The sequence below is a fragment of the Megascapheus bottae genome, chromosome 5 (genome assembly GCF_031878675.1).
Source record: "Megascapheus bottae isolate mThoBot1 chromosome 5, mThoBot2.hap1, whole genome shotgun sequence".
NCBI classification, from domain to species: domain Eukaryota; kingdom Metazoa; phylum Chordata; class Mammalia; order Rodentia; family Geomyidae; genus Megascapheus; species Megascapheus bottae.
This window is the reverse complement of record NC_143513.1, coordinates 39,538,450-39,552,864: the sequence shown is the minus strand read 5'-3', so window position 1 is coordinate 39,552,864 and position 14,415 is coordinate 39,538,450. Positions and strand designations below refer to the sequence as shown.

The window sequence follows — 14,415 nt, the reverse complement described above, 5'->3', positions numbered from 1 at the left end:
CTCATAAATAATACATTGGGCAATATACAAGTGTATTCATATGCGTAAATTGAAATACAGTAGATTCAAGGGAGATCTCAAAGAGTAGAAAGCCACAATCAATGTTCTGAAAAATAAAACACGAAGAATCAGGTACTCAAAAAGATTGGGATTGGGCCAAAGAGAAAGGGATAGGCAAATAAATAGAAGAGGAGGGAAATATGGGCAGAAATGTAATGTATAAGAAGAGTAAAGGAAGGGGTGGGTAGTGGAGAGATGGATAGGAAGTTTGAAAGAGATAACATTGATCAAGATACCGTGTATTCATAAATTGCTTTGTTAAATGCCTTCTCTTTTATATAAACTGCTTAAAAGATAATTTAAACAAAGCAGAAGAGGCAGAAGTGTGGCCTAGTGGTAGAGTTCTTGCCTAGCATGCACAAAGCCCTGGGTTCGATTCCTCAGTACCACATATACACAAAAACTTGAAAGTGATTCTGTGGCTCAAATGATGGTAGAGTGCTAGCACTGAGGAAGCTCAAGGATTATGTCCAGTTCAACCCCACAACTGGTGAAAAAAGAAAAAAGGCAGAAAATGTAGAGGATACAGTGTGTCAGCATAAAGGAGGGTTCATTTGGGTGTGTGAAGTGCAAAGGGATAAATAGTACAAAGGGCAGGTAGTGCCAAAGATAAGAATTCTTTTTAAAGAGAATCAGATCCAAAGGTTGTAATTTTATTCTGTGAATGAGAATCATTCATTAGAGATTTCTGTTATGATGAAAATGTTTTGTTTTTTTACTGTTCAATGGGGAATCTACCTGCCATATATGACTGGCTGTTGAACAGTGTTGAATAGAATCATATTCTATAAAGATCATCTGGCAAGAAGAAAATCAAGATTTATTGAGAACGTACTCATGCTAGATACCACATCTGGTGCTGGCATATGTTTGGGGGTCATTTAATTCTCAAAACAATTTTTTATATAGGGGAATGATACTTCCATGTTGTAGATAAGAATATTGAATATCAGAGAAAATAAATCATTTGCCTAAGGTTAGTCAGTAAAAAAAGACAATTTTTAATTTAGTTTTTCACTTTGGGCAATATTTTTATTAGTTATATAATAAACTTTTAAAGAGAAATTTGGATTCATAGAAGAAAGTTTACATGTACCCTTTATACGTGCAAACCCCCTTCTACCATGGACATTCTGTCAGATAGTGGCATATGAGGAATGGAATGGACAGCAGTCCTGTTAGTATTGAGAGAAAGAAGCTGGTCATTTTGTTGTTTGTTCATATTCTAGCTATCATCTGTGTTTAGGCATTACTGCAGTCTTCAGAGCAGCCTGTTTATATTCTGTACATTAATTTTTTTGTGGGTGATGGGGCTGTAACTCAGCCTGAGCGTTGTCCCTGAGTTCTTCAGCTCAAGGCTGCTGCCCTACCCATGGGCCTGGGCATTGTCCCTAAGCTCTTCAGCTCAAGGCTAATGCCCTACCCTTGAGTCAAGCGCCACTTCCCGTTTTCTAGAGGTTAATTGGATATTAGTCTCAGGTCATTTTGTGCCTGGCTGGCTTTGAAACTTGATCTTCTGATCTCAGACTCCTGAGTAGCAGAGTTACAGGCGTGACCCACCATGCCCAGCTTATGTTCTGTACATGAATTATGTTTGCCATAAGAGTGCTGTGGTATAGCTATAACTTGATCAACTCCCAGCTGACCTATCAGGAAATGCATTTTTTAAAAATAAGGTAGTCTTCTTAGTTTTAACTAAGACACAAATATTAATAAAATCTCAACAAAAAGATAGCAAAAATGTAATTAGAAAAGGGAGAAAAGACCTAGACAGACACCTTACCAAAGAAGATATGTATACAGCAAATTAGTTCATGGAAAATGTTCAATATCATCTATCATTTACAAATTAAAATTTAAAATGATAATGATATATTACTACATGTATAGCAGCATGTCCATAATCCCTAACAATAACAAGACAAATGGTCAAAATGACATATATCAACCCATACCAACTCAGGATTTCATTCATTGCATGACTAAAATAATTGGAAGAGAATGAAGTTTGGAAAGGAGTAAACTTTGAAAGAAAGTTTGGCAGGTTTACAGAACTGGAGATACTCTATAAGTTATGACTCAGAAACATGAGAAGGGGTATCAATGTGTGAGAAGTAATGCACCTACTATCTGACGAATGTACCTGTAACCCCTGTATACATTATCTGGACAATAAAAAAAGATATTCAGTGAAAAAGTCCCCTCCATTTTGAAACAGCCTCAAACCCAAAAGCAACATCTTTCCCAGAAACCTCGACAGGACCAGGGGTTAAAGGAGGTTCCAGAATGTATTAATTTTTTTTTTGCCAGTCCTGGGGAGTGAACTCAGGGCCTGAGCACTGTTTTTGGGTTTTCCTCAAGGCTGGTTCTCTATCACTTGAGTCCACAGCACCACTTCTATGTATGTGATACCGAGGAATCAAACCTGGATCTTTGTGCATACTAGGCAAGCACTCTACCATTAGGCCAAATTCTCAGCCCCAGAATGTATTACTTTTGATGCTAAAATTGTGAAATACCAAGAAAATATTGATCTCCCTACTTGAGAAAAAAACTAACATAAATCCACATATATTAAAAAGCTTTTCCTTATGCCACTCAGCAACATGTGGTGTTTGGTCTCCTGGGCTGCACATAGCTTCATGAAACTCTTATCTTCTTCAGCTGTAAGGTAGTCCTAATTGTTTTGGATGATCTAACAAAATGAAAGCAAACAAATATTACAATGGTTTTTAAGTAGGTTATTCTTTTTTTTTTCTTTTTGGATCAGTTGTGGGCCTGGGTTCTGTCCCTGAGCTCTTCAGCTAAAGCCTAGCCCTCTACAACTTTGAGCCACAGCATCACTTCCAGTTTTCTGGTGGTTAATTGCAGATAAGAGTCCCACAGGCTTTCTTGCCTGGGCTGGCTTTGAACCACAATCCTCAGATCTTAGCATTCTGAGTAGCTAGGATTACAGGAGTGAACCACCGGCACCTGGCAGCAATGTTTTAAGTTTTTATTTTTCTTCAAGCTTTAAAAAGAGAAAAAAATCCATATCTTTAATGGAAGCCATATAACAAAAATCTTAAAATAAAATGTCTAGGAAATACCATTATGTTAGATAAGATGAACTTCATTTTCTTTTCTTTACATTGATGACCTTTTCTTTCTGTCTGTCAGGGATCATGTCTGAGCACCAGTTTGGTAACCAGTTTATGTGCAGCGTGGTGGCTTCTCACGTGAGTCATCTGCCCACCACCAACCTCAGCTTCGTCTGGATTGCCCCACCTGCTGGCACAGGCTGTGTGAATTTCATGTAAGTACCCAAAGTGCCCATGACATGTACTGAAGGCCCATCCTTACAACTTTTCATGGTGTTACATATAGAATAACAAATGAAGTATATTGTCCATATCTACCTTTAAATAAAACGATTAATTTTAGTGTTAAAAGCCTCAAAAAATAAAGGTAAGTTCCATTTATTTTTGCATTTTTTTTGTAGCCTCCAGATTTCAAAATTGGGTTCTAGCTGAAAAAGGTAAGTTAATTGGCAGGGAGAATTAGAGGACAGAGGTATGTTGTATAGAGTGCAAAGGGTTGTGAAGAAAAACATTTTTAGAGTTCTATTGTACTGCTGGATTTCTATCAGTAATAATATATATCCAAATTACTGAGCAGTTTTAGGTATGAAAACTTATGTGTATGCTAATTAACCATGATCAAATCATTCTACAATGAAAACATATTAAAACATTACATTGTACCCTATAAATACATAAAATTATTTACCAATTAAAAAATAAAAGTAATGGGAGAAGTCAAATCAATAAGAAAGTGGATTTTGAGCAAATAAGATGAAAACTGATATAAATCGTGCTTTATTACTACATACACTGATTGAAAGATAGTCATAATTGTATTTTTTGAGCTCGGTGGTCATTTAGTGCCAGGAAGAAAATGTGATCCTTTAGCTAACTAACAGTGGCCTTAAGTCAAGCATTCTACAGAAATCTAAAGATTCTCTCTGTTAAGAGGAAATTGAGGGCCAGGAGTTTGGCCTAGTGATAGACTGCTTGCCTGCATGCATAAAGACTTAGATTTGATTCCTTGATACCACATACATGGAAAAAGTCAAAAGCAGTGCTATGGCTCAAGTGGTAGAGTTCAGCCTTGAGAAAGCCCAAGGACAGTGCTCAGGTCCTGAGTTCATGCTCCAGGACTGGTTAAAAAAAAAAAAAAAGAGGAAATTGAGGGATACAGTAAGCCATTTTCTTTTTTATTGAAAGATTTTATTAACACTGATTTTTACATCATACTTCAAATGTCATGTTTAGAAACAGTATTCAAGAAAGGAGTCTCTATATGAAATCACTGGCACATAAACTTTAGAACATAGTTAAAATTAAGCTGAGAGTTTATATGTTATAGATACATATCCATGTATATACTGTAGCATTATGTCTATAGAGTATATATCCCATCATAGATTTTATGTTTATGTATTTATATTTATATCTACAAGACCATGTCAATAACCTTGAGTACCCAAATACTGAGTCATCGTTCTTGTACTGTTTGGATCTAATATCCACATATCAAGGAGACTATGAACCTTTTGTTCCTTTGGTCTTGGCATATCTCACTCAACATAATTTGCTCTAGTTTCATCCACTTCCCAGCGGATGCCATTATTTTATCTTGTCTGTTGGCTATGTAGAATTCCATTGTGTATATGTACCACATTTTTCATATCCATTCATCTGTAGTGGTGCATCTGGGTTGTTTCCATTGCTTGGCTATTGTGAATAGAGCAAAGATGAACATGTAAGCTATCTTCTTTTCTTTCATATATTTTTATTGTAATTAATAGAAGGGTTACATTATATTCACCAGATAGAAGGTGTATTACTTCACATACATTGATACCCTTTCTCATGTCTTGGACCCCATTTCCCTCCCCCCACCCCCAGCCCTCATCTTGTTTTTCCCCCTTCCCTATCCAATTTCAAATAACCAAATACTCATATATACAATATATCAGATAACCAGGTGAAATACTTTAGCAATATGAGATAACCAAGGGACAGCAAAAGAGATGAGAGATAACATAGTACATTAGGGACAATAATCACTTGTTATATGACAAGCCATCTTCTTAATAGCATTCTTTGAAAAGTACCACATTGTAGGGTACGGGTGGCTTGAGCCTATAGCCCATTCCAGGCAAGAAAATCTGTGAGATTCTTATCTCTAATTAACTGCCAGAAAACCAGACGTGGTATTGTGGCTCAAACTTGTAGAGCTCCAACCTTGAGGCAAAGAGTTCAGGGACAGCACCCAAACCCAGAGTTTAAGCCATGGCCATGAAAAAAGAAAAAAGAAAAACACCATACTGTGCGTCTACTTTTCTTGTGGTCTACAGCCAACATTCTTCATCTTTCAAAATTGACTCTTGTTCTTACCTTTTCTCCCAAATATGTTGTTCTTCTTCAAATCCAGGATATGCTACATTCATGTAACTGTGTACATTCTTTATCATCTGCCAGTTCCCCTTAAAATACCTGTTTTTTTGAATGCAAGAAGCTTGTTTCATCTTTGGGTCACTGATTTTCCCTTACTGTCTAGAACAAATATTTGGCACACAGTAAACACTACTCTCTTGAGTGGATGAATAGGCCAATAGTAGAGTCACAGGCAATTCAGAAACAGTTCCATGGGGTAATTAAACTAAACAAAGCTAGAAGATATCTTAAATATTTTCTGTTCCAGCATCCCACTTAAGATGGCCAAGTCTTATAAAACCAGTGTACTTCAAAATGCACCACTGCCTTTACTTCCTCTTGAGAAGACAAATTCAGTGCCAGTGGTTCCCATAGCTGACTTTATACTGCTTCTGTCCATCTGTCTTCTGTGTTCTTCAGGCTGACAACATTACATTTATCCCATACAATTGGTTGACATTCAATTCCATCATTCTCTTTCGTAGAAACATTTTCTCATTTCAGAACCAGATCCTTCCGATGCTTCCTGCTGAGATGATTTCAAGGCTTCCTAACTGGTCTGCACTCTTTTTATCTACTTTTCCTGAGAGTATCCTGTACAGTGTTACCTACCTACTGTAAGGCATAGCCTTGCCCACTAAAAATTGGAATAAGCCCAAAAGGCCTTGCTTTTGATGAAGATTTAAAGTCATCAGGCTGTTTATCTTCGGTCTTAATTTCCATCTCCAGTTCTTCCTTGTAGAGTATAAACCTGCAGGACTTCCCACAATTGTGGAAAAATTCTGATTTTCTCTATGCTTTACCATTGGCCTAATGCTGTCCCTCCCCACATGTTCATTTGTGAAAATCGTACTAATTCCTCAAAAGCTGTTTAGAATCTTTCCAAGGAAAACCAACATAATATGTATTCCCTTATTTTGGCTGATCCTCTATTAAAATGCTAATTATATTTTTACCTTACATTTATTTCAGTTACTTTCTTGTCTTTTAAATTATATAACACTCTTTTTGTTTCTTTATATATATATGTCTCTTGGATTATATGATACTCCACCACAATTGCCTTTAAAATAAACTCCTCTGCTATTTACTGGAGTAAAATGTGGTATTGATACAATTTATGTTAGTTTTCAGTGTGTCATTAGAATGTAATTTTTAAAAATAGTCAACATGTGTTTCGTATCTGTATTTCTAGATGTGTCATTTTGAAGAATGACAATACTACTTAATATATTCTAATTTCAAAAGAACTAAAATGAAAACAAAATGAAGTAAAAAGTTATTTAAAATCTAAGCCTTAAAAAGAATTGATTCACTGCAGCAAAGAACATAGGAGTACCATATTTGAACACTTGATACTTTAAAAGAAAATAATCTCCTAGTGAGGTTGTTTTCTTAAGGTACTACTCTAAACAAGAGCATATAAATATAATTGGAAAAACTGAAGATAGTTATAATACCTGACAGACTGTAAATAATATAGATGTAGAGATTTGAAGTGCTGCGTTGAGTGAATTAAGATGTCTTTAATTTTTGATGAGAGCCATTCTAGCCTGTCTAGAGAATTGTTTAGTTAAGGTAGTGTGATTGCCATTTATCTCTGTCCATCAGAAAGCAATATCATAAATGTATTTGGCTTGTTACTTGAGCTTTTAGAATAAGATTGAAGATACCTGCATGGGTGTGTCCATTGGGAAAGCATTCATGTTTATAGATAACGATGCTAAGAATGGATATGTACAAATTTTCCTCCACTTTCAAGATTATTTGAGTATTATTGTAAAAATAAATGACTTCTTGTGGATGCCTGAAATGATTGGATCCACACTGAGATAAAACCAGATATGCTCTTTTTCTGAAGGAGGGCTTTCAAATAAGTCTTCAGTCACAATTATGTTATATTTTTTATGGTGGTCTAGTTTTCTTTATTTTAAACTTGGGGAAATTATTTTAATTCAGCTCAAAAACATACCTCTGAATGATGGGATAAAAAACATCATTATTGGGCCAGGAGTTTGGCCTAGTGGTAGAGTGCTTGCCTACCATGCATGAAGACCCTAGTTCGATTCCTCGGTAACACATACATAGAAAAAAGCCGGAAATAGTGCTGAGGCTCAAGTGGTAGAGCTCTAGCCTTGAGAAAGTCCAAGGACAGTGCTCAGGCCCTAAGCTCAAGCCCAGGACTGGCAAAAATACAACAAAAAAACAAAAAAAACCCCAAACATCATTGTTTCATAAAAGTAAATGGCTTGGAGCCATCACTTTTTCACAGGCCCCTGGATTTCATTGAGTTATTTAGTCAATTGGGCTTTGACAAGGAGAGAGTCTTAGTTTGCCATCTGATGTGTATCCTTATGTATCAATGTGTACATAAATGAGGCCAGAATGCTTCCTACGACTTTAGTTTTTAATTTTGAGTAGTACGGTTGAAATAAAAGAGGTCCACCAGTCTCTAAGAAGGCTAGAAGAAATTGTTTTTGTTATATCAGTTGTATAACATATTTTAAAAATTATCAGGCAATAGAAAGACAAAACTACTCCTTTTATTTTTCCTTTTCCCTTTCTCCCTTGTTAGGTCATAGAGGCTTCCCCCACAGAGATTCAATGTGGGTAGTCCTGGTTCTGAGGGTACTGTCTTGGCACTTTTACTAGGAAGGACACTTTTCTTTGTATCACAATCAGTCAAGAGACTATCAGAGAAACGTTAGTGCTTTATAATGGGAAATTTTCTCTATCCTTTTGTGAAATATTTATACCAAGATCCAATGATAGTATGTTTCTAGGAAAGGCTATCTTATATCAAAGGGTTGGGTTAATGTTTGTTACTGTTTTAAAAAATTGTGCTTTTTTTTTGGTTGACTGTGGGGCTTGAACTCTGGACCTCAGTGATGTCCCTGAGCTCTTTTGTTCCTGGTTAATACTACCAATTTGAGCCACAGCACCACTTCTTGTTTTTCTTGGTGTTGACTGGAGATAAGAGTTTTATTGACTTTCTTGCTCAGTCTGGCTTTGAACCTCAGTTCTCAGGTGTCAGCCTCCTGAGTAGCTGAAAAACAAGCATGAGCCACTAGTGCCCTGCTGGGCTTACGTTTTTTTTTTTTAATACAGAAATGCTTGTTTACTTAATATTAGATATAGAAGCCAAAAGGGATGTGGCGATGGCAAATCTACATTTTTCCTGTCCTTTCCTTGCACGTGATGGTGTCAGAACACTTAAGAGGCACTGTAATAACTGGGCAGAGATTTGGAACCCATTTGAAGCTTCTTTGTACTATTAAGTGGATTCTATACCACTTGGAACTTTTTATTTGAAACTATTTGTAATGTCCCTAAAAGCAAAAGACCACAGTCCTTTAATCTAAAAGCACTTCATAGATGGTCTCTAAATCTGATAGAAATGTGCAAAATGAGATATGGGTAGCAATTTGGATTGTTTCTCTAGTATTAGAATTGCTTTTCTGTTATGATGTGGTAAATAGTGCATAAAAGATCAACTTAGAACTTTAGGCACTGAGTGTGTGAAACATTTTATAAAATACACATTGAGAGAATTATTTTAGAGTAGCATTTTAAGACTACTAATCATCTTCTGATTAGAAGTTAATAAGAGATAAAAGATAATTACTGAAGAACAAAATTACTGACATATAGACAAACCTGGGTGAAACATACATAATGAAAACTGCCTTTCATGTGATACAATAAAACAAATTGAAGAATAACACTGTAGTTTATTCACAATATTGCGTGGAAATGAAGGAAAGTGGGATTTATTGATGAGAGTGCAGAGTTTCAGATCAAAGGAATACGTTTTGAGATCTATTGCACAACAGAGTTGTGAACAAAGTAAAAAAGTAATTCATTATATATACAATTTCAAGAGTAGAGTTCAAATGTCTCATTGTAGAAAATAGTAAGTACTCAATATACTAAATGTTGATTAGCTTGATTGATAGGATCATGCCATATTGGATATATATATATATATGTGTGTGTGTGTGTGTGTGTGTGTATGTGTGTGTACACACCCACATATATACATATATATTTATCAATACATCACATTGTATTCCATAAATAAACAGTTATGAATAGTTTGTCAAAGAAAAGTAAGACTAAATAGCTACAAAAAGCATAAACACACAAGTGAAAAATACACAAGGCATGAACGTACAATATTATGTATTCCAGCTTATGTATGTGTATTATGTATAAAATATTATGAATTCTAGCTTCCACACAGCTATTTGTAAGCCTCCAGGCTTGCAGTGGTAGAAACTACCCTTATGTTGTCACATTTCAGGCGCTCTGGAAATAAGAATTTGGTCATTTAATTATTTTTTCTTTCTGTAACTTACATTTTTGGCTTGTAGTTTTTCTCCACTAATTTATGAATTATCTGTTTAATAAAATTGTGAATGTTTGAACATTATGGAATACAAATAATTCTGTTGCTTATTAAGTTAAACTAGACTTCTACTTCTGAATACTATTTAGATTACACAAAATGTAAAGGTCAATAGTTATTTACAGTATTTTTTAGTTAAATGGTCCAAGTCCATGTAAAACTTCATTACTAGAAAACTTTTTTATTTGAGGAAATGAATGTAAACCCTATATTTTCTAGGATTCTAAGAAAAGGTCTTTAAAATTATACAAATGTAGTTAATTACCACTGAAAATTAATAAATGATATGAATAATAAATAATAATTTGCATGTCCATTGCAGAAATTTGCAGTGTTGAAGCCAGGTTTTGCTTACTGTCATTGATAAATCCTAAGCTTGAAACAAAAATTACTTCTATGTGTTTTCTCTATTCTTATTTATAGAAGGGATTATAAATAATATTGGCATGTTAGTTATATGGGCTCACATATATTTCAAACAGCAATGTTATAGGTTTTATAGGAAAGATAAACAGTGCAAAGTTTTCTAATTAAAATGTACACTGTAATTGCAAAAGAGCTAAGATGGTAGGTCTCTTAATCAAACCATGGTTTTAACTTAAGCAAATACACTGAAAGTATGGCTATAAAGCTAAGCCACATAGGCCTTTCTTCTAAATCCGCCTGCAGACGTTAATGCTCAGATTTGAGATGGCATCCTTCTTTGCTAAGTGCAAAGATGGTTACAAAAGCGCTTTTCTCACTTTGAGGATAAAAGCTGAAGTATTCTTTAATTTTGGTTACTGCCCGGCTCATTTCAGCACCATAATAGTTATTTGGCTCAAACCCAAAAAGTAGCAATGCAGTACTTACTTACATGTCTATGGATCAAAATTAGATGAAAAATTGCTGTTTCTCATCTCCAAAGCTATTTGCTGCACATTTTATAACCTTCAAGATGCCTTTTGTAATATGTGATAACAGAGCCAACTGCAGCATCTGCCTGGAAAGAGATTACTTTAATTATGGTCTCAGTGTCCTATTTTCTGCAAGTGATCCCCAGAGACAGGCTTCCTACAAAAGGAGAGGTGTGAGGATGCACATTAGGTCTACTGTCAACCAGAAAGAAGTGGATAAAGTGAGACAAGGACACCCCTAGACTTCCTGCATTTTCCTTAGTCCATCATGTGATGGGAGAGTTTATTGTGATAGGTTTTTAATTATTCTAGCATCTGTTTCATGACTGCTGATGGTGAGGCAGGGTGAGCTTATAGAAGAGCAAAACCTTAGATGTATACAAGAGGAAGACTAGATTTAAAAGGCTTGCATTGTTTAAAATACTCGTGTGTGTGTGTGTGTGTGTGTGTGTGTGTGTGTGTGTTTAAAAAAGAAACAAAGCACCTTAATTTCCAGGGATTTTTTTTTGGGGGGGGGCCAGTCCTGGGCTTGAGCTCTACCACTTGAGCCTCAGCACCACTTCCAGCTTTTTTCTAAGTATGTGGTACCAAGGAATCAAACCCGGGTCTTTGTGCATGCTAGGCAAGCACTCTACCACGAGGCCAAACTCCCAGCCCATCCAGGGATTTTTTTTTTTAAGTTAAAAGATTTGGCAAACTTGACTTTCTTTAAAGTTTTCTTTAAAATTAGAAAAAAATGCATATGTTTTCAGTAAATTGCTGTCAAATCATTAGAACATGAAGGTAAGAGGCTTTCTTGCCACCCTTAGTACTGGATAATACATTAAGTGCCTTATTATTCAGAATTTATGGGCTGGGAGTTTGGCCTAGTGGTAGAATGCTTGCCTATCATGCACAAAGACCTGGGTTTGATTCCTTGGTACCACATACATTAAAAAAAAGCTGGAAGTGGTGTTATGGCTCAAGTGGTAGAGCTCTAGCCTTGAGAAAAAAAAGTCCAAGGACAGTACTCAGGCTCTGAGTTCAAGCCCCATGACTGGCAAAAACAAATTAAAACAACAACAACAAAAAGCATTTATGTGCCATCTAATAGAGCAGAGCTTCTCATAATGACTTTTACTTAGAATCAATGTGAATATCTTGTGTATTTCCATGAAAATTCTTGACAATAAGGATTTAATACTGAGTGAACACTTGAAGCCCCTTGTTATAATCACAAAAGAATCAAACTCCTTGATGAATAGCTTTGTTGAATGTATGTTGTTTTTTAAAAGCCAGCTATAGGGTATTTGGGGTTCCATCTGAGTTCTCAAAAAATGTAAGCCAAGAAAAAGCATGTCTTGCATTTTTAAAAGATGGAGGATTATAGAAGAGTAACCATAGGAATTAATTTTAATCTTCAAAAGAAGCATTTAAGGGATTTGGCATGGAATGATTTTGTGTGTGGGAGGGAAAGATGGATCAGCAAAAGGTACCTGCAATCACATTAGGTGAAAATATGAAGTCTTAAATGTGATTTCAGCAATGACATTCCTTACTTTCTGGTGTTAAAATTAAATGTTGCTTCAAATTAAATGATGATGAAATCCAAATTAATATATTAAAAATCTAAACCTTCATGTTTAAGTCTAAAACAGTCAGATGAAATGCTATACTGATGAAGTTTATTTTAGTAGGTTAAAGTGGATAGCTGTATAGAAAATTTTATATTGTATATATATATATATATATATATATATATATCTTCTAGATGAGTAACTGAATCTGTACCTGTCCATGTTTCATTGGAACTTACAAAGAGGAGGAAGGGTTTCATCTTCATTTTTATTCCAAGATCTTGATTTTAGAAGGAAAAGCAGTAGTCATGGATTGAAAAGCAATAGAAGCCTACTGGAAGAATCTAAATGTATAAATAACTATAAATTACGTAGGGAAAATAATTCACAATTTAAATGTTTTAGTTTTGCTTATCCAACACAAAGGGTATTAGCTTTGTCATACAGTCCTATAATCCATAGGAAAAAACAGTAAGGGAAAATTTCTAAATGGTTCATTTGGATCATGTTGTGATGACCTCTTTGGAGAGGTCACAAAGGGAATCAGTTTTCTTTCAAAGAATATTTATTCTGTAATCTCAATTCCATTTTATACTTAGTAACTCCCAGCTGGGCTTTTTGATTAAGTTTTGTAATCAAACAGTCTTATCTGGAATGTATACAATTCTCCCTACCAATTCTTTCAGACTTTGTGTCTCTGAGTTTTCTTTTCTGGAGATAGACTTTTTGCATCAGTTATTTGAGTCTGAATATAAAATTCCTTTAGTATTACAGTTTAAAATAAAACCAGTAAACAAATGTATACCTCAAGCAGTCTTGATAGCCTCAGAATTATAACAAAATCTTTAGGCCTCAGGTTCATTCCAAGAAGATGCAAGAATAATCAAGGACAGTGTCTTAAGAAGTCAGGGCTGCTGTGACTTACCAGATCCCCAATTCCTGGAAGTCCCTTCAGTTGCACTAGAAGCTGGGACAGAAAATATTGGCTTATAGTTAAAGCAGCCCCTGTTTGCAATGTTAGATGAAATGGAAATGATTTCCATGTAAGGTTTCTATCAGTCTTGAAGAAAACCTTGGAAATGGTTTGCACTTGGAAAAACTTCTTACATGTTGATCTCTTTATATTTTTATGCAAATCCAAAGGGATTTGCATTTGCTTGATTTTTGTGTATATTTCTATTATCTTTAAGTTGTTGTACAAAGAAGTTGCCATTCACCAAAGCAGTTTGTGAAGACAGTGAGTCTTGATCAGCATCACCCCTTTCATCATTCTCACCCACTCCTCCCAACACACACTTTCCCTTATTTATCTTAATTTTAGGTTATGTATTTAATGTTTTTGCTTTTTAACAAAACAGGTTATGTGTACAATGCATCTTGATCTGTGTCATACTTCAACATCTTCATCATCTTTCAACCTACCCCTTTTACTTCTTAATTCTATGTTGTATACAATGAATTCTGCCTGCATCCCTCCCCACTCCCTCCCCAGCTGCCTTATCCCTTTCATTCTTTTACCCCTTGGCCCCCTGTGAGTTCCCATTTCCTGCTACTTATTTTGTTGGGCTTTGACTTAGTCTATTTGCATTCTCTATAGTCTATTCTACTTTAGTCAATTCATCTGTAACCCTTTGCTTTTCACCCAGTGTGTTTACTTGTAGATTTATAAGCATATTCTAATTACTATAAGTAAGTAAAACCATTCAACCTAATGCTTTCTTGTGTCTGGCTTATTTTGCTTACTATAATTTTTCCAAGTCATTCCATTTCCTTGCAAATGGTACATAATGATTTTTATCTGATGGATAAGTAGAATTCCATTGTGTATATATACCACATTTTCCTGATCTATTTGGCGCTGCCCAGATTCTAGCTAGGAGGGGAGCTACAGGTTAATTTTTTTTAATGTAAGCTAACCTATCTCTAAAGCTGCATTCCTAGTCTACCCTTTCTCCATGGAAAATAACAACTCCAAGCACACAGAGGTGTCCTAATATACATTTCAATATTAAGTT

General features: G+C 35.3%; 1 protein-coding gene across 1 annotated transcript in view; it reads left to right on the top strand.

Annotated features, from left to right (window-relative positions):
- Reln (reelin) overlaps positions 1-14,415 on the top strand; it is a 422,671-nt gene that overhangs the window by 119,114 nt on the left and 289,142 nt on the right. Inside the window, exon 3 of the mRNA XM_090332938.1 lies at positions 3,220-3,355. Within this exon, the coding sequence (XP_090189064.1) occupies positions 3,220-3,355 (136 nt within the window). The remainder of the gene's footprint in view (positions 1-3,219; positions 3,356-14,415) is intronic.